The sequence below is a fragment of the Anguilla anguilla genome, chromosome 1, assembly GCF_013347855.1.
Source record: "Anguilla anguilla isolate fAngAng1 chromosome 1, fAngAng1.pri, whole genome shotgun sequence".
In the NCBI taxonomy this organism is placed as follows: Eukaryota; Metazoa; Chordata; class Actinopteri; order Anguilliformes; family Anguillidae; genus Anguilla; species Anguilla anguilla.
Genome location: NC_049201.1, coordinates 27,452,438 through 27,472,828, shown reverse-complemented (window position 1 = coordinate 27,472,828; position 20,391 = coordinate 27,452,438). Strand labels below are relative to the sequence as shown.

The 20,391-nt window shown below is 43.4% G+C and overlaps 1 protein-coding gene across 7 annotated transcripts in view; it reads left to right on the top strand.

Annotated features, from left to right (window-relative positions):
* zgc:174356 (uncharacterized protein LOC100137120 homolog) overlaps positions 1-20,391 on the top strand; it is a 48,297-nt gene that overhangs the window by 1,983 nt on the left and 25,923 nt on the right. For all 7 annotated transcript variants that reach the window (XM_035383588.1, XM_035383571.1, XM_035383615.1 and 4 more), the window contains 2 exons: positions 193-919; positions 16,661-16,758. In XM_035383588.1, coding sequence (XP_035239479.1) covers positions 193-919; positions 16,661-16,758 — 825 coding nt within the window. The remainder of the gene's footprint in view (positions 1-192; positions 920-16,660; positions 16,759-20,391) is intronic.

Below are 20,391 nucleotides of genomic sequence, written 5' to 3'. Positions count from 1 at the left end.
ATCAATAAATCAAAGAACAAATCCCTTCTTAAATAGTTGCACAGAACAAATACTAAGCAAAGATTACAGGGCTAATAATTACTGTCCATTTATAATGCAACTCTTTTGGCTTTTTCGGTGGACACACATACGCTTATCCATGTCTGTACTTACTGTAATGTGGCGCGCATTCTGCTTCTGTCATTATTCCAGGTGTGCAATGAGATGTACCCAAACAAGACGGTCTGTGCTGATTCCATCCAGATAAAGGGGGATGTGGAAATTCAGAGGCAATCCTCCTACATTATCTTGGCCTACACTGGAATGCTCAGCCTGGTGTCCATCCCTCCAGCCATGATATTGGGCTCCTGGTCTGACCAAGGGGGGCGCAAGTTGGGCATGGTCCTGCCCAGCCTGCTGGCCCTGGTTTCCAGTTCCGTCTTCATCGCCATGGCGGTTGTGGAAAGTGCCAGCGCCTACTGGGGCGTGGCGGCGGCCCTGGTGTCGGGGCTCTCGGGCAGCCACGTCTCCGTGTTCCTCAGCTGCTTCAGCTACGTGGCCGACGTTGCCGACGCCAGCAGCCGCACCCGACGCATGGCCCTGGCCGAGTCCATGGTCTTCGTGGGCGGGACGGCGGGCTTCCTCCTCAGCGGCTTCCTGCTAACCCGGTTTGGGTTTGTGGCGACTTTCGGGGTCTGCTGCGCTTTCCACGTTCTCAGCGTCCTGTACGTCCTGCTGTGGCTGCCCAGCCCTGACCGGACGACGCAGACCCTGCTCGCCGACAGCCAGGAAGAGGCGGGCAGCGTCCCGCTCGGGCTGTCCGTCCTGACGTACGCCGGACGCTCCTTCAAGACCATGTTCAGAGAGCGGCGGGACGGCGAGAAACATAAGCTTCTCCTCCTGATGATCTGCACCTTCCTGAACAACTTGATAGCTATGGGTGAGTAAACAGAAGCAGCACTGAACATGCTGGGGCATGAGTGATGTGCTCTTTCTTGTCTTTTATTCTCTTGTTGGTGGTCTTGGTTGTTGTAACAGTTGTAACATAAATAAAAGATTGATGAGACAAAATTTATATTGTCAGCATTAAGGCAAGAGAAAAAACATTGAAGAAATGCCTCACCGCATTCGTATTCTTAATTTGCCTTTTCCCTGGACTAATATGGACATCTTAGCTTATGAAAATTTGATATACCGTGGATGTATCTTATGAAATATTGCTAGCTAGATATATAAATGTATGTATTTTCCAGTATATACCTAGGCAATCAAAAATTGGGCTGGGCTGGGCTGGGCTGGGCTGGGCTAGGCTGGCGGATTTGAACGCTTGGTAGCTCAGAGGACTACCACATGGAGGTGAGGGGAGATGCATGAGCTTCATACAGAGCTTACCCCCAGAACTGCGTGGGCTACCGGAGTCCTGGTGGCGTCCAGGTGGTAGAACCTAGCAAAGGTATGTGGAGAAGCCCAGCCTGCAGCTGAACAAATCTCCTGCAAGGAGACCCCACAGAATAGGGCCCATGATGCAGCTATGCCCCTCGTAGAATGAGCCCTCAGGCCCGAGGGGGGTGTTATCCCCTTTGAGCCATATGCCATAGCAATAGCTTCCGCAAGCCAATGAGACAGCCGCTGCTTAGAGATGGCTTTCCCTTTGCAGGGCAGGCCCCAGGCGACAAAGAGCTGGTCACTCTTTCTGAAAGCCTTAGTCATTGTCATATACATGTGGAGAACACGCACATGACGTAGTATATGCAGCCTTTGATCCTCTTGAGAGGAGTAAGGCGGTGGGTGAAAAGCAGGAAGCTCCAACACCGCACACATGAAAGCTGGGAAGCTTTTAGGCATGAAGGCTGGATTGGGCTTAAGAGAAACCCTATCCATATCAGGGGAGAACATTGCGCACAAGGGATGCACTGAGAGCGCATGGAGGTCACTGACTCACTTAGCCGAAGCTAGAGCGAGCAGCAATGCTGTCTTGAGAGACAGCAATTTTAACTCTACCTCATTTATAGACTCGAATAGCCGTAGAGACAGAGCCTCCAGCACCAGGGATAAATCCCAAGAAGGGATGTGCTTTTCAGCAACAGGCAGAGAACGGCGAGCCCCCTTCATAAACTTGCGAATGAGGGGGTGTTGCCCCACTGCATAGTCTTTGAAACCAACATGACAAGCAGTGATAGCTGCCAGGTAGACCTTAATGGTTGAAAAGGATTTTCCTTTATCCATAAGGTTCTGTAAAAAGCACAGCACGTCAGTAACAGAGCACTGGTAAGGCACTGACTGACGAGAGGCACACCATCCTTCAAATACCTGCCACTTATTTTCATAAAGTGACCTGGTAGAGGGCGCTCTCGCGCATTGGATGGTAGCAGCCACACGAGAGGGGACCCCTAACGCAATAAGGTTATACCTCTCACGGGCTAAGCCCAAAGAGCTATTCACTCCGAGCAGGGGGTGGTGTATTTCCCCGTTCGCCTGAGACAGTAGGTCCGTGCGTAACGGGAGTGCGCCTGGCTGTGCATAAAGGAGAGGGATAATCTTTCCGATTTCGACCACCTGGGTGCTATCAGGATCAGTGTCAAGCTCTGTTCTCTCACTCTGGCTAGAGTGGGAGAGATGAGAGCGAGGGGAGGAAACGCATAAAGGAGCACATCGAGCCATGGGTGGGCCAGTGCCTCCACGCCGAGAGGCGCGTTCTCGTCCCGTAGCGCGAAATACACAGGGCAGTGGGCATTTCCGTGCGAGGCGAAGAGATCTACGGCCACACGGCCGAATGTCTGCCACAGCATTTCCACAATCTGGGGATGCAGCCGCCATTCCCCGTAAAGTGGGTTTCCCCTTGACAACAGATCTGTGCCCGTGTTCAGAATGTCTGGAACGTGGGTCACGTGTATCGACAGAAAGCGACGGCTGCTCCAGACCAGCAGTCTGTGGGCTAGACAGTGGAGCTGGAGGGAGCGCATGCCACCTTGCCGATTGACATATGCAACCGCAGTCGTGTTGTCGCAGTGGATTAGCACATGATGTCCCCTTAGACGGGGGAGAAAATATCTGAGAGCTATCCAAATGCTTAGTAGCTCCAGATAATTGATGTGAGCTGAGCTCAGCTGGATTGGCCACGTCCCATTCACAATACATCCCTCCTGAGTGGCACCCCACCCAGAGAGGAACGTGTCTGTTGTCACGACTTTCCTCATGAGAACGATTCCGAGAGGGGTTCCCTGAGTGTAAAAGTTTGTGCTTTTCCAGTGACGCAGAGTTTGGTAGCACTCGCGTGTCACCGAGAGGCGTCGATGGAGATCGCCCACGGGGCTGAGGTGGAGGGATGAAATCCACCTCAGAAAGCCCCTAATTCTTAATAGCCCCAGCGGGAGGACCTGAGAGGGTGAAGCAGCCTTGCAGCCTGAGGTATGTGCGATACTGTACTCTCGAGCCCGGTTTGAACTGAGAGAGACAGACTCTGAGTGATAAGATGTGGTCTGCTGTTAGCAGAGCTCGCATCGACATAGAGTTTAGGTCCAATCCCAAGAACGTTACATTCTGGGATGGAGAGCGATTGCTCTTGGGGAGGTTCACTCTGAAACCAAGAGACGACAGATGTGTCAGAACTAGCTGTGTGTCCTGCACAACTCTGACTTTCGAATTAGCGATGATGAACCAATCGTTGATATAAGTCAGAATTCTGACTCCTGTTTATCTCAACGGAGCCAGACCCGCCTCTACACAAAGACGGAACACCCGTGGGCTTAGGGAGAGGTGGAAGGGTAGAACTGTGTGTTCGTAGTAAAAATCGCGGTGGGCGAAGCGGAGAAATTTTGTGTGAGGGGGATAGATGCCTACGTGGAAAAAGGCATCTGTCAGATCGATTGATGTGAACCAATCGTTCTGACGTATTGAGCGTAGAAGAGTGCTGTACGTTAACATTTTGAAGTTGTATTGCCTCAAATGTTTGTTCAGCACCCTGAGATCCAAGATCGGACATAGGGAGCCGTCCTTCTTTGTAACCAGGAAGTAGCGAGAATAAAAGCCGTGTTGGGCTTAATCTCACAGAACCACATGGATCAACCCTTTGTGTAAGAGAGAAGAGATTTCCTCCTCTAAAACATGGGCCGTATTCTCTTCGTTTCAACAGAGTCATTTACTCTCGAACCATAGTGGTTTCACTCTGAACTGGAGTCTGTAGCCTTTGGCTATTGTGCTCAGGACACATTCTGGGGCTGACGCAGCCTGCCGAGCTACGATGTGGCTCATGAGTGCCCCTGCCGGTGTGGAGGACCATGGGGGAAATTTGGCCGGGTGAGGCCAAATCGAATAATGGTGTCAACGCTCCACCTAGTGGCCAAACCAGGGGAGGCCTTGTGTGATTTAAAGAGAATCTTTTCACACGGTTTTTTATTTTTTAGCCTTTCAGGGCGGAAGCCTTCATTAGAAATGGCCTGGTGTTGTTCTGCACACTGAATGTGGGCAACACTACCTGTGTGGCTAGAACAGGGTCTCTCTCTCAGGGCATTGAGAGGGGGGACTGAGGCTGGGGGACACGGGAATTGGTGCCCTGACCACAGCGAACGTAGGGGTGGGAACCCCCGGGGGGAGAGGGGCCGTCCCACTGAACTTGAAGACTCCTCTTCTTGGAGAGGGGAGACAAACATATGTCCATAGGGCTGCTCGCCCCAGAACATGGACTTAGCCCTCCCAGCGGGGAAGCCGGTCAGGCAGGCTGCTTCCACTTGGGGTCATCGGGGGTGAGTGATGGTTTCTTCGCTGCAACCGCAGCAAAGGTCATGTTACCCTAAAGCCTGGGAGGGGGGTTACCCTGCTGGCCTAGGGTTTTTCCCTGGGGCTTGGCTTTGCCCTGGCCCAGTTGGGCACAGCGGTTCACTGCCGGAGGCTGTGGGGGCCGCGTGGGAGGCAGCAGCTGAGGCGTAGCTCTGCGGGGGAGGCAGAGTTGAAGGCCTCATTCTCTTTCTTTTTATCATCGCACCACTCCTGCATGAGTCAGGCCAAAACTTTAGGCCGAAAAGAGGCTGACCTTACCATTGCTTCTCCAATTACAGTAGAGAATAAAATTTAAAAATGATTTATTTCCTTTTATGGACGAAAATTGTAGTAGTTAACTACACCAAAAAATGGCAAAAATGTAATTTAACTACTTGAATCACTATGCAAATATGAATGTAGTTGAACTACCAGCAAGCTACTGCAAAATGTAGTTAAACTACTAGTAGTTCACTACTCCCCAACACTGGCAATGCACCTTCTCACTGTTGGACAGACCAGAGAGATTAAGCCACAGGGCCCGCTCACCAGCTACAGCCAGGGCCATGGAGCGACCACAGGCCTGGACACACTGGAGAGCATTGCACAGAACCAGGTCTTAATAGTGACAATCTCTTGCTACAGTAAGGGGGAAGGGCTCCCCTTCTCGAGCTGTTTCCCCATCTCCTCAATTAGCTCAGCTTGGTAAACCGAGAGTAGAGAGGAGACATTGAGGGCTCGAATAGCGAGGGCTGAGGACCTGTAGGAAGCCTGGTGAATGGAGGCTGTGAAGCGGTCCATCTTATTCGGTAGGGTGGGCTTTGGTGGCGCCAAAAGCCCTCCCTGCGTGGGGTTCAGGTGTCGAGCTATGGAAGGTTCGACAGCCGGGGGTTCCCTCGTGGCGTGGGCGTCCAAGTCTTTGACTTCTAGGCCAGAAAAGCCATGCTTGAAGTCCTTCCAATGGTGCCTCATGTGTTTAGCACAGGCAGGAAGGACTGGGAAAAGCTGTTTCTGAGGGCCTGGGGGAGGGCCTAGGAATTTCTCGTTGTAAACATTCCGCCCCTCAACGGCGGGGTGCTGGAGAGCTGGCCATTCGATGTGGAGACGGGTGGTTGCCCGCTCACACACCTCCAGAAGCACAGCGTGGGATTGGGCGTTAGCCGTCCCTAGAGCCGGTGCTAACTGGGTGGAAGGAAAGGTGTACTCCTCACCTGAGTCATTACACGCAACTGGCGCGTCGTTGTGCTCCGACTCAGGCGCCTCTCCCTCCAGTATAGGGGTAGCGGAGAGGGGGAGGGGAAGGCCCAACATGTCTGGGTTGGACTGGTCAGCCCAGCTCAGGGTCGGAGGGCCTTGCGGGGGCCGTAGCTCTTCGGAGAATTCGAGAGAGACGGGCTTAGAAAGAGCCATGTAGCGGGGAGCTAGCAGGCTGGCTAAGCGAATAAAGGCAGTGTGGGCGGCTGGCTTTAAGCACTAACAGGCTAGCGTGGTTGGCTAGGAGTCCTGTTCGGCGTTAGCGCGAGCAGGGAGGTGTATCGAAGGCGTGGGCTGCCCGATACTGAAGGGAGCTAGCGAGTGAGGGCGGCAAGCTAGCAAGCTTTATAGCACGGACCCAACTCTTGAACCTTTCACGTCCGGCAGAGGCTGATCCGAGGATATGTCCTCCTGCGGACAGTTAAGTGATAAGGTTCTTGTGAGATGCAAGCTCGAGGCTGTGAGCTCAGTTTGGATGATCACGAGAAGCGAATGTCAACTGATGAGTAGTAGCGCTGCAGCGTCCCATATGCTCTTACGGGAGGGCGGTGCCTCCTGTAGCATTGGACGCGCTACTGTCTGTCAGAGCCAGACTTGGTGCAATTTGGATGCTTCTGAGGAGTCATGACTGATGTCATTCCCCATAGGTGGATATCTAAACAAGATGATGAAACATCAATTTAACATGCTACCACTGACAGCCATATTAATTATAAAAATACTAATGGTAGTACTAACAGTGCTGCTGTTACAAAACATTGCCTTGACTTTATTTGATGTTTAACTTAATTTAAAACCATTTAAATATACAGTTAAATGCAAAAGTATTTGGACAGAGACACAATTTTTGTTGTTTTGGGTCATTACTCCAGCTCATTGGCCGTGCACTAGCAGAGCTCAGAGAACCCACCAATAAATTGAACTTATCCGAGCGTATTTACTCCGCCCTTTGTGACTAACTTGGTGTCCCCGGTCGGAAAACATGACTGATTATACCTGCAGTGAAGTTTGTGATTTAGTATGAGGACGGCCACATCGAAATACCGACCGCAAGACTACAAAACAGAGTCCGCCGCCAGAAAAGGATACTTCGCAACTGAAGCAGATGGACAAAGATTTGAATATGGAAAATCTGTTCGCCAAAATCAGTCAGATGAGCTCTACTCTGTACGGTGTGGCTGCTGTTCTATCAACGATAAAAGAAACCAAGATTGAACGAAGAAAACTCAACACTTTTCACGAGAGACTGGCAGAAGTCGAGGGCCGCCTCTCCACTGTGGAAGTCGTCACAACTCAGCTGGCGAATGATGGCGAATGAAAGGAAAAGCGTTTGGAAACCCTGTGGAATTGCGTTGAGGATATTGAGAATAGATTCCGGTGAACAATGTCAGACGGATTGGTCTAAAAGAGGGCTTGGAAGGAGGCGGAATGATAAAATGTGTGCAGGAGATCATGTCCGAGGCACTGGGCATGAATTTGGATCTCTTGCCCCCAGAACAGACAAGGACCAATTGCCCAGGCTGGTGCTGATCAGATTCCTGCTGTCATCTGAGAGGGAGAAAGTGTTACAGGTGGCCAAAGAAAAGAGAGGAACTGAGTGGAAGGGGTATAAACTCTCCTTCTTTCCACACATGTCTAGAGAACTGGCCTAAAAACGAAAAACATTTGACATGGTTCGGAAAATGCTACAGGGAAGTAACTTCAGATACATGCTCGCCTACCCAACATCGATTCGCTTCGCACGGAAAGGGAGGAGCAGGATTTTCATGGCCAGTGTAGAAGCACAACGTTGTGGTGTTTAAGACTGAAGGGACAAAAATGTGACAGAAAATGCAACGAAAGTGGCACATATTGTGCCAGTATGGTGGGTGAGGGGGGGTTGGATGGATAGTTGTGCTGCCTGACACAACTAAGGTAGGCAGGCTGGATATCTGGCACGGCGTCCTGCGGACCAAAATTGTACTCCTTTGTGGGTGGATAGTTAGCCCTAACAAGAGTGTTTAGTTTGTCTACTCTCTTTTTTTGTTGTTGTTGGATACTTTTTTCATATTTTTTGTGTTTTTTCCCCTCATTTTTCTTTCTCTTCAGCAACAATATGTTACACTTTGCATTTTTTAGGTTTGAAATGTTCATTTGTTTCAACTCAGTCTCGAAAGACGGTACAGCAGCACATTCTATTATTTGACTTTCTAAGTGGATTCAGCCATTCATATTTGATATGCACAACTGTGCAAGTAGTGTACGACATGAAAATGGTTAGTTACATTAAATCCATATCATGGAATATCAAAGATTTTATCATACCTTAAACATAAACAGGCCAATGTTACATTTGTACAGGGAACGCATGTGAAAGACACCGATGCTTTTGAATTTAAACGAGATTGGGTATGTATTTTACTCACCATTCACAAATAAACAGAATTGGGTAACGATTTTATCAATAAAAGGTTGAGTTTTGTTATGCTCGGGGAATTCAAAGAAAATGTTTGGAGGATTATCTGTATCGAAGCCCTCATCAAGGGAGTGAAAGTGGTATTGGGCAACATATACGCACCCAATAAGGAAGATCCAGACTTTATTAATGGGGTAAACAAAATCCTGGGTGAAATGGAGGGACAAATAATTTTGTCAGGGGATTTCAGTCAAGTAATGAATGCTGCTCTTGATAAAAGTGAATTTCAGATTTCATCAATGCCAAGGGATAGGGCTGCCATTCACATGCTAACTGAAGACATAGATTTGGTTGACATATGACGGCTGATGAACCCATGTGAAAGAGAATACATATTTTTTCACTCACTGCCGTAAATCGTATTCTAGGACTGAATTCTTTTTAGTATCATTATTGAATGGATCGTAGATTGCAAAATTGGTACAGTCACAGTCAGAACAAGTATTCAGTGCTTTGTTGGCTGAGGATCTGACCTCTTTTTTTGAAATTATTGTAAGGACTACAGTAAAGCGAGCATCAGTGTGGGAAGCATCCACGGCATATATAACAGGGAAATTGATAACACAAACACCTAAAAGAAAAAAGGAAAGTATTGACCACATAAAGAAATTAGAAATCAAAATTCATATAATTTAAAAAGATTTGGCGAGACACTACTCTGATGACCTATATCAAGATATTTGCAAACGTAAATTTTATGTATAATAGTGGGGCGACATAGCTCAGGAGGTAAGAGTGGTTGTCTGGCAGTCGGAGGGTTGCCGGTTCGAGCCCCACCCTGGGTGTGTCGAAGTGTCCTTGAGCAAGACACCTAACCCCTAAATGCTCTGGTTAATGAGAGGCATCAATTGTAAAGCGCTATATAAATGCAGTCCATAATAAAAGAGCTGAGCTTAGATTAAGAATACATTTTTATGAGGGAGGCCATAGCATCTATGAAAATGGGAAAATCACCAGGGGCAGGTGGCTTCCCAATTGAATACTATAAGAAATGCATTGATATAATATCCTCTATTTTAACTGAAGATTATTTAGAAGCATTTAAATCTTGCCTAATACATTCAATGAGGCACTGTTATACTTGATACCTAAAAAAAACAGAGATGCAACAGATCCCTCAAATTTTAAACCAATAAGCCTTGTTAATGTAGACTGTAAGATGCTAACCAAAATATTAGCTTCACACCTAGAGAAAGTATTGCTAAGTATAATTCATACTGATCAAGTAGGTTTCATTCAGGGCAGTTCCTCAACCAATAATATGAGAAGAGTGTTACCTCTAATGTGGCTGAACTCATCGGATAACCTTCCAATTGCTGCCATCTCCCTGGATGCCGAAAAGGCATTTGACAGCGTTGAGAGGAGTTTTATGACCACCGCCCTATCATTCTTCGAGTTTGGCCTTGGCTTTAATTCATGGATCATAATTTTATATAAAAACCCTCATGCAGCAGTAATGACAAATGGTACAATTTCTTCATTTTTCAACATCTCAAGGGGAATACTTCAGGGGTGCCCCCTCTCCCCATTACTATTTGTAGTTGCTTTGGAACCCTTAGTGGCTATGATTAGTTGATTAGTGCAGACCCCAAAATTATGGGAGTAAATCATGCATTACCCTCATTAATGAATACCATCATATTCCAATTTATCTGGACATAAAATCAATTGGAATAAATCTCAGGCTATGCCAATATCTAAACTATGTCATTCACACACAGTAACCCAGTTTGGCTAATTGGGATGGAGTATTTGGGGGTCAGACTGAGTCAAAATCTGGATGAAATAATGATGCTAAATCAAGACATGAGTCTTTGTTGAAAAAGATATTTTTAAAAAACAATTTAGATAAATGGGGGACACTGAGACTGTTCCTTTGGGGCAAAGTGAATGTTGTAAAAATAGTTGTGGCTCTTCAGATTAATTACATCTCTATGATGCTCTCTATGAATATTTCAGATCTGGTTTTAAGCAATATGATGGAATCATTAAAGTCTTTTTCTGGGAAAAGAAGAGGCCGAGAATTAAAATGAGTAAGATGTGTTCCCCGACAGATAGGGGTGGCCTCAGTCTACCTGACTTGTTCAGATATAACTTGTGTTTTTAAATGGCTAAATTGGCTGAACATTAGTGCAGGGTTGACCCTGGGTTGGACTGGGCAATCATAGAGCAGAGTCTGGCATCACCATATCATCCCATTGATATTATTTTACAACGTTCACGGAGACTGTTAAATTTAGACCCTTTAGTGTCCCACTCAAGGAATGTCTGGAGCAAAATTCATACAGCTTACAAAATATCACATTTCAAACCACCATATGCCACACTTCAGCATAATCCTGAAATGGTGTTTTTTGGATGGTGTATTGGAAACAATGGCAATCCAAAGGGGTGAATACTGTCAGTGACTTGTATGAAAATTGGCTATTTATGTCATGTTTGGATTTAATGAAGAAATACCATTTTGGAGGCAAGGGGAATTTCTGGAAATATTTACAAATAAGGCATTGAATTTGTTTGATGTCAGTGACAATAATCCTCAGACTGAATATTTAAAGTCACTACGTGAAGCCTATAAAGCATCTGTGTTTTATAGAACATTTAATTGACTACTTGGCAATGCATGTAATAATCCCAAACAATATGGCATAATGATGATAATGAGTGGCTGCGAATCCTGTCAAATGTAGGTAGAAAGCCAAAAGGAAAATCCATTCAGTATAAGATATTACATGGATATTACTGGCCACCATGTAGGGTTTACAAAGCAGGGCTAGCTAATAATGATGTGTGCTGGAAATGTCATCAGGAAGTGGGCACATATTTGCATATGATGTGGGAATGCTCTCTTGTCTGTCCATTCTAAATTCTTGAAGTCTTGGGAAATTGGCTAGGGTCCCCACTACCCCTACAACCAAGGCTTTTCCTTCTTGGGGATTGAACAGAGGTACCCAATATAACAAATAATGAGTTTACTCTTGTAAAAGTTGGCATTATTACAGCTGCCAAGATGATTTTACGCTACTGGCAGTGTCCCAAAACCCATGATTTGAAAGAGAGGATGGATGAAATGATCAAAACCGCATCAAATGAAAATATGCTGGGAAGAATTAATGGTGAGGGGAAAATGAAAAAGACATGGGATCATTTCTGGCACCATATGAAACTTTTATTTAACTCTATACCGACCATGTACTTTTCATGTCTTCTGTTTTCATTCTTTTCCTCTTTTTACCTTGTAAAGAATGACTGTCACATGAAACTGAACATTTCTTCTGTGATGTACCTGCTTTGTATTGTAAACAATGAAAATTTGAATTACAAAAGAAAAGATATTTCTGTACACGTCAGAATGTCACATCATCTATGAAGACAGCTGAGCCAGTTGCAGTGGTATTCATACATGCCCAAGCCATAACACTCCCTCCGCCATATTTCGCAGAGGTGGGGGGGCGGCGGGGGGTGTTTTGGATCATGAGCAGTTCCCTTCTTTCTCCACACTTTCCTCTTTCCATCGCTTTACTGCAGATTAATTAATACTCATCTGATACAATCCTTTTTCATTTAACCGTATATTTAGCTCACAATTGCTTGAAGAATAAGCTTCGTTATGAGCAAAAATACTTAATGGTAGGTTTAAGGAACAGTTAACTTTCTCGGTTTTTTTAAAATTTTTTTAAATCTTTTAGTTTGTGTATGTTTGTTTGATTGGCCCAGGCAATTTTTGTGTGCAATGTTGGATATTTTAGATAAATCTATAATTTTTTGATGCTGTGCCAGCCGTACAATGGCTGATGAAAGGATTTTCAGGAGTTGATGGTCAGCAGCAAGAATATCTGCTTCAAGTAACTCAACGTTTTGCCGCCAGAGGTTGTATATGTGTATATTACCTAAATTTTCTTTAATATATTTCATATTATTTTTAGTAAGAACAATTTCCTATGCACAGGTTTATCAGTTCTTCCAAAGCAGTTTTCTTACCTGTATTTCAGTCATCCCTTATCTTGAGATCAGTAGAGACTGTTTGGATTGCTTATATTAGACAATTATCACATTATTCCTCCACATGTACATTGACGCATCAGTTGCCACTTGAAGATGATTGACAGCAGTGTGCCCACACTGTCCCCCACTGCATTCAGTGTGGCTATTAAAACCACAGGCATGTGGCTGTAGCATAATTTATAGTTTTGTGCTGCATCGTTGGTTTTTTAATCTGTGGCAAGTAGCATACACAACAAAATTGTTAAATCACATTCAGAAAAAAGATAAATGGAAGGCCATTTATAATAATTAAATGGTTTGCAGCAGGTTTAGGTTACGAAATGAAATAAATTAAAATGGATGAACTGGAATTAGGAGGTTTAAAATATGAGGTTTAAAGCTGAATTTAATCAGCGTATTTTTTTTAAACTGTATCCCCTGTCATTGCTTGATGATGCTTGGTGTAAACTTGCTCGTATGAAGAGATGCATCTTTCTGCATCAAAGAAATGGCTGCATCAAAGAAATGGTGGTTGAAATGGACTATTATTATTTTGCTTGGACTATTTGGAAGGCTGTTCTGGCCTCCGTCACTAAACTCCTCCAATGCCATTGTAGTTCTGTTTTCCTTTGCATATCATCTGTAATCAACAGTTCTCATAAAATCCAAAAATCAAATCTAGAGGAGGTTTTGTCAAGTCAGGTGTGCGGACTTGGTTGGGGTCAGAAACCATAACGGCTTGAGGAATTTGTGTGCTGGTGAAATAAAGCATGGGCTCTTTTATAGTGCATCAGAGTTCATTGTTTTGACTGTGCTTCTGCTGAGCCAGTAATTCTTAGTCATTTTGAGCTGTTCAGTCTTATTGTGCATTTTATGTATTCAAATTTCTCTACTCTGAAACCAGCAGATCATTTTAACAAGCCTTTTGACATGTTCCTCAATTAATATGAGCTGCGCCCCTAAACCCTTTTTGCAAAACAATTCCCTGCACTGTGCCAGCACAGCAGGATTTGGTTAGATTATCCAGGTGCACAAATCTGGAATAGAAATTGAGGTACTGGGAATTTTACGACACAGCAGAATACAATGTATCTTGTTAGTGGCCAGAAAACCCTAATGGAAGTAGTGTTGGACTTCAGTATGCATGGCTGCAGTTGGCCTGTTCCTATTGCGGTACTGTATGCTAATGGCCTAGTGTATCCTTAAGGACTCGGTTTGTATTTTATGAGTGTGAATGGACTCTAGGTCAGTGTCTGGGACCAGGTGCACTACTTCACTAGTTATGAAAAGGCCAGGATCTTTCCCTCCCTGCCTGTCTTGTGTCCTGGAGAAAGCTGGGGTTTTCTGAATATAAGTGTTTTTTTGTGTGCCTCTATGCCATCCACATTGCCACGTCTGCCTCTGTTTAGTGAGGATTTGTCTATCACTTGCTTCCCTGAAGGTGGTGACTTGACAGTCCTCCATCATGCAGTGGCAGAGGGTGGCTTGACAAGGAGGGTGGCTGATGGCTTGCACCAACTTTTTTTATAATTCCCCAGGTCTGCACCGCCATGTTAGTCCGCACATCTATGCTGTGACACAAACTTAAATTTAAAAAGTGATGTGGTGGTTACTTAAAAGAGAAAGATGATTGAGGCTCAGATCGATGAGATGCTCCAGAAGGGTGATATTGTGCATTCTTATTCATCTTGTGCTCACACTGTTGTTTTGTCCCCCAAAAAATATGGTGGGTCCTGGTTCTGCTTTAACTTCTGTTGTGTTAATGAACACAGTGAGTGGGATGAACATCCTCTCCCCACCACAGCAGAGATACTAGAATCCCTGGCAGGTGCTGCTGTCTCTACCACTTTGGACTCTAACTGGTTATTGGCAGGTGGAAATGGATTCTGAAAGCAAGCCACTCACTGCATTGGTCACTTTTTTTGGATTGTAGCGAGTATCTGAAGGGTAAGCTAAAGAGTGCACCAGGTGCACGGACCACTCAGGCCACTGTTATGGCCTCTCTGGCATTGTAAGTTCCTTCCCAGACATGCAATAATAATTTCCTTCCTTTTCCTCTGAACGATGACAATATAGTAAGCTCTGTAATGTTTGGGACAAATAATTTTTTTATTGATTTGGTTGTGTACTCCACAATTTAATATTTGTAATCAAACAATTCACACGTGGTATAAGTGCACATTCTTAGCTTCTATTCAAAAGTATTTTTATAAACTTTGGTTTCACCATGTAGAAACTAAAACACTTTTCATACAAAGTTCCTTCATTTCAGGGCACCATGATGTTTGGGTGTGTTCAATTGCTTCCTTAGTACAGGTATAAGTGAGCTTTCAGTATCTACAGTAGTCTTGATTCTAGGCTTTTCATTGCCTTTAAAGCCTGTTATTTGGAGACTTTATGGAGCAGACTGTATCTGGTAAGCACAGCTAAGTGATCTAGAAATCCAAAAGTGCATCAGGAGCTGCTGACGAATGACAATCCTGCTGCAGAAGCAGACTCTGGTTTTCTCATTCTGGAAGATGAGACACATGGAATGGTCAGACACCCTCACCGTGGTGACCTGTATCAGGTGTGTACCTCAATCGCTTCATCAAGTTATCCTTCATGCCACAATAGTCCTTTGAGTGGTCATTTCAGACCATATAAAACCAGCAAAGGATTTGTGAACTAGCATACTGGCCTAAAATATGGACTGGATGTAACGGAGAATGTAAAGTTTTGTGCTACTCCTCAGAAATGCAGACCTGTGTCTCACAGAGCAGCTGGTGAGCTACAGCAGACATAGGTAACTGAGCCTTGGAAAATGCAAGTATCAGTCTTCATGGGTCCCCTGCCACGTAGTTCCTAGGGAAAAGCCCAATTACTAGTCATGATAAACTACTATAGTCAGCGGGTAGAGTTTATTCCTTTGGGTACTGCTTCCACAAGCAAGTGTGTTCAGAAGGACATGTTTACGTGATGGGTTGTCCCCAAGCATCAGTTCACAAAGAGCTGTGATAGTTGAGGAGTTGTTTATAAGTTGACAATAGCGTGCCATCCCCAAACTACATGTCTGAGAGAGTTAACCACTCTCTTAAAATCGTGATAGCTTCTTGGAGAGTACCATAGGAGCTGGGATTGTTTTTTTATTAAAGTTGCGTTTCGTCCTGAATTTAGCAGTCAGTGAAGCCACTAGCTTTACGCTACCTGTGTTGCTTCTCAGAGGATCGTTGAAAGGACCTTTTGTTTGAGCCCTTGAACCCTCTCAACAGGTCCCAAATGTCCCAAGTGCTTGTAGAGTCAAATCTGGAAAGAGCACGAAAGAAACAGACAGACGTCATGTCACCCATTCCCTGTCCAAGGCTTTAAGAAGTTGTACGTCCAAACTTGCCCCATGGGGGATTGGTCCCTACTGCATTGTTGAGCGGCTAGGTCACAATTGTTAAATTATATAAGCCACCTGCAGAATCAGTGTGTAGCTGCTGTTGTGTCTGTCTGTTTGTATTTTTTCCTGTTGTAAATAAATTAAACAAAAAAGGTATGTGTTAAACACCAAGGAGGCAGTGTCTATTTTATGGGGGGGGGGGGGGGGGGGGCTTATTTTAAGTTCAGCTCTGAAAATCCTTCTCTTATAGTAGATAGTAAATTGTAAGGTGAATGGGAGAAAAACGCAATTTAGTTTTCTTTAAACTGAAAGGAATTTTTATTGCAAAATAAATTTGTTATTTGATGTATAATGAAGATGAAGTTGTTTAATACATCATCATTTTTATATGATGATGTATTTTATATATTTTATATATTATATTTTATAATAATAAGTTATTCATTCTTTCCTTAATTTTTGTGGTTGTAAGTAGTTTTCAGATTCATTCCTGGTCAGCTGTGATTTGAGAATAAAGGTAACGCCATAATTCATTACATATGTAGAAACTGAAAATATCAAAAGCCCAGAAAGTGAATTATCCCTTTAAGATTAAATGCAGTAAATGTGATTTTGTAATATAATATGAAGGTTTGGAGAAGAAGAAAAGGTAAGAAATATACATCTTTCATGTATTGAGTCTATTTTGGTTGTGCCCTGACCAGAACCAACTCTCACCTCATCCGGTCAAGTCCTTTAATCGAATGGCTTGGACTTAATGCCATTGTTTGCAAGGACATTATTTTTAACATTAGAACCTAAATGTCACCCATCCAGTCTTTTCTGCGATGCAGTCAAGAGTAACTAACAATGTGCCCTCCTTTCCCCAGGAGATCAGGCTGTCTTACTCCTCTATCTGACGTACACGCCAAGAGAGTTCACCACAGAGATGTATGGTGTGTTCAACTCTGCACGGATGCTGTTGTTTGTAAGTGTACCGGTTCAGCAAAGGAATGTCAGTATAATCCATTCTGTCTGAGCCTATGATCTAAATGTGTAGCATTTTTTTTGTTTGTTTGCAGCAGTTTAAGCCCAACAAGGGGGATTTCAGCTGTACAGGAAATCATATCATTGATTATTCTCAACTTATTTTCAAAATGTTGTGCAATTGGTAATATGTGCAATTATGCAATCCCCCAAGCTGTAGTTATCTCAGTACAGTAGCAGAATAGTATCAACATTTTTTATACAATTCATGAAACTTGCTTAAACCTTAGATGACATCTTCCATTTGCAAATTCCGCCAGTGTGCTTTGTATTTTGACATTTTAAAGCTTCAGAAAGTTTTTGAATTTAAACACTTGCCCTTAAACAACCCTGTCCGAAAAAGTACAGAATCTTTATTTGAATTCCAAGCAGGCCCTATCTGGGCAGAAATAAAAAGAAATGATTTTTGTTGCAACTGTGCCCATAAGCTTTTTTTTTATTCTTCAATTTGCATAGATATATAAGCAATAAAAAGATGAGTATTTACTACAACGCTAAAAGTCCTCCAGGCCTGCAATTTCTGAATTGGCATTGAGGAGATGTCACGTAAACCTATATGAAAGACACAAAGGCTGATTCTGTAATGATTACTTCGGAGAAAAGACTTGGGGTAATGTGCGACAATGTGCATTTTCCGTGCCCTATAATTGCACAGGGACCGACAACTGAATCAAGCTTTCGCTATCAGTCATAAACAGTTGCTGTCACTGCACCATTTAGCTGAGCTGTCTTTTACTACATGTGATGTGCCATTGTGTTTTAAATAATACTGAGTCCTGATGAATTATCTACTTCAGAGCTAGGATCAAGGCTTTTCTTGGGCAATGCGTGTCAGTGGAATTGCCCATTTTGTCCATCAGAAATGAAATATTTCTCCCTGTTTTTACTGCAGCATTGTAGTTGGCAATGAATGTGTCTGAGCCTAAATTGGATCAACCACCATGATAAGTCATGGTAACTGTAGAGAGGTTACCAGGTACCTAGTGATTAATTGGGGAATCATAGTTTAACTGGTATTGGCGAGTGAAAAATTGACTTAAATGAGTGCTTACAATAGTGTATATATCTGTATGTGTTTCCGTTTAATTGAGAATAATTTCAGTTAATTTCCGAGCAACCATTTTTTTCCCCCACCAATTAGATGTTGAAATATATTTGCGATGGTAAATTTGCTGAAAAAGTGAAAAAATTGTGTTCTATGTGGCTGTTCTTATCTTTGTGGCTATAATCCACAGAATTTAATATATTTGATCTCTCAGCATTAGGGCTATTTATTTTACTATTCCTGACGATAATTCATTTTTCATATGTAGGTACTCATCTGAGACAGACTGCAAGGCTTTCCCCTTGACTGACTGCCTGTCTAAATATGCTACTTGCCCAGGCAATGATGGTTCTGTGCCTTAAAGAAAGAAAAAAAGAAAAAAGAACAGGTCGAAAGTGGCTCCTGTCAAGCATGAAATAGGCCGGCAACCATTCCTTATCCAAAGAACGTTCCTGGCAGCAGCCGGTCGTGCCGTCCAATGCTTGTCTTCATTTTCAGGATAACGTGCACCCATTAAGATGGTGACTGGTTTCCCTCCAGCAATGGGGCAATCGAATACTAACATGCTGTTTGCTGCTTCTGCGTACATTTTTTCTGTGATTGCACGGGCTGGCTCACAAAGTGGTAATACCTCTGAAAATTCCCTCAAAAAATTGAATTCCTTCTGGAGGCTGGATATTAGCATTATTTAATCCTGTAACCTGTAAGTAATTAACATTTTCCAAAATGCCACTCAACCAAAAATTCAGTACATGTTTAATATATTGATATTCTAACCGTTATTCCTGTATATTCTAAAAATGTACTTGTGTTCAAGCAGTGCTTTTGAACTCAGTTGGAGGGCAATCTGCAGTGGCTCTGTTTTCAAATATTTTTGTATACTGGATTTAGCACCCTTTTTTTATTAAAATCTGTGCACAAACACTGTAAACTTCACTGTGTACATTCAGTAATAATGGTACCCTATCATTGAATATATTGATTTATATAGGAATAAAATTTAAAAGGATTTCCTGCAGCTGATATTTAGGCAGACAGCTTCATTTTCATTTTTGAAAAGCTCACATGTAAAAATCCATCTTCGCTTGCTTTGAAGCGGAGTGTTGCAAGTTCTGTTTATTGATTGGAAGACATGGATTCAGAACCTGTGCACATGCATAAATACAGAAGCCTAATGGGTTTAATTGCACATCTGTAATATATTCTTGATTAATATGATACAAAATACCCTTATCCTTCTGCTACATGTGTTTTACTACCTTCACCAACCAGTTCAGACTACCATCATTGCAACATTTTTTGTCTGAAGACAGTTTTTTTCTGATCACAGTATGGTGGGTGATGACTCCCCACAGTGAACTATGCACCATGCTGCCTTTAAGCTTTTATGTTTGCTGATGCCAGAGCCAACACTGTGCAGTTGACCAAGAAAAACAAAGTTTTTACTGAGAGGAAAAGAATCCTCTTTTATAGTCTAGCACACCTCATCGGACAACTATTGATGAGCTGCTAATTGGTAAAATCAGGTGTGGCAAATTAAAATGTTAAAATGACAGCCTACAGACACGGTCAGTGTTTGAAAATGTAGTTCAGTTTTGTCTTTCTGTACAAGTCTTACGTTACCAACTCAGAAATATCATTCAGACGTTAAAGAAAACTTCTTGTACTTAAATGATGCCGATTGGCAGCACTTTTTTGCACTCTTTGTAACCTCAGCTCATTCTTCCTTTCCTGTGATGTAGACAAGTTGAGCTTGTACCCTCGCAAGCTTCCCAGCATGCTGACACGATTTCATTACTTCACCCCATTTAAATTGATGTGTTTTTCCCTCCGTACAAGCACACAATGTGGGTTATTTTAGGCTGGACTGAGATTGTCAAAACGAGCATGTGAGAAATCAGTGGGGTTCTTTTGTTCCTTTTTATACAGTGCTGTGAAAAGTATATGCCCCTTCCTGATTTCCTCTATTATTGCATATTTGTCATGCTGAATGGTTTCAGGTCTTTAGACAAAATGTAATAAAAGACAAAGGGAACCTCAGTAAACACGAAACACATTTTAAAAAATCATTATTTCATTTATTTAATGGAAAAAATGTATCAAATGCCCATGTCGCCAATGTGAAGAAGTAATTGCTCCCTTAACCATAACAACTGGTTGCATGAACTGCTCGTTTCGGGTCCTGCCTCAGCATCACCACTGGGTTTCAGTTTTACTAGGCCACTTCAAAACATTAATTTTGTTTCTTTTCAGCTATTCAGATGTGGACTTGCTTTTCATTGTCTGGCTGCATTTTCCAATTATACTTCAGCTTCAGCTCAAGGACAGATGACCAGACACTCTCATTACAAATTTTCTGGTACAGAGCAGAATTCATGGCTCCTTCAGTAATGGCAAGTCATCCAGGTCCCAAGGAAACAAAGCATCCCCACACCATCACATTACCACCACCATGTATGATTGCTGGTATGATGTTCTTGCTGTGAAGTGCCTTATGCCTTTCTTTTGGTTAGCAGTGATTTTAGCATT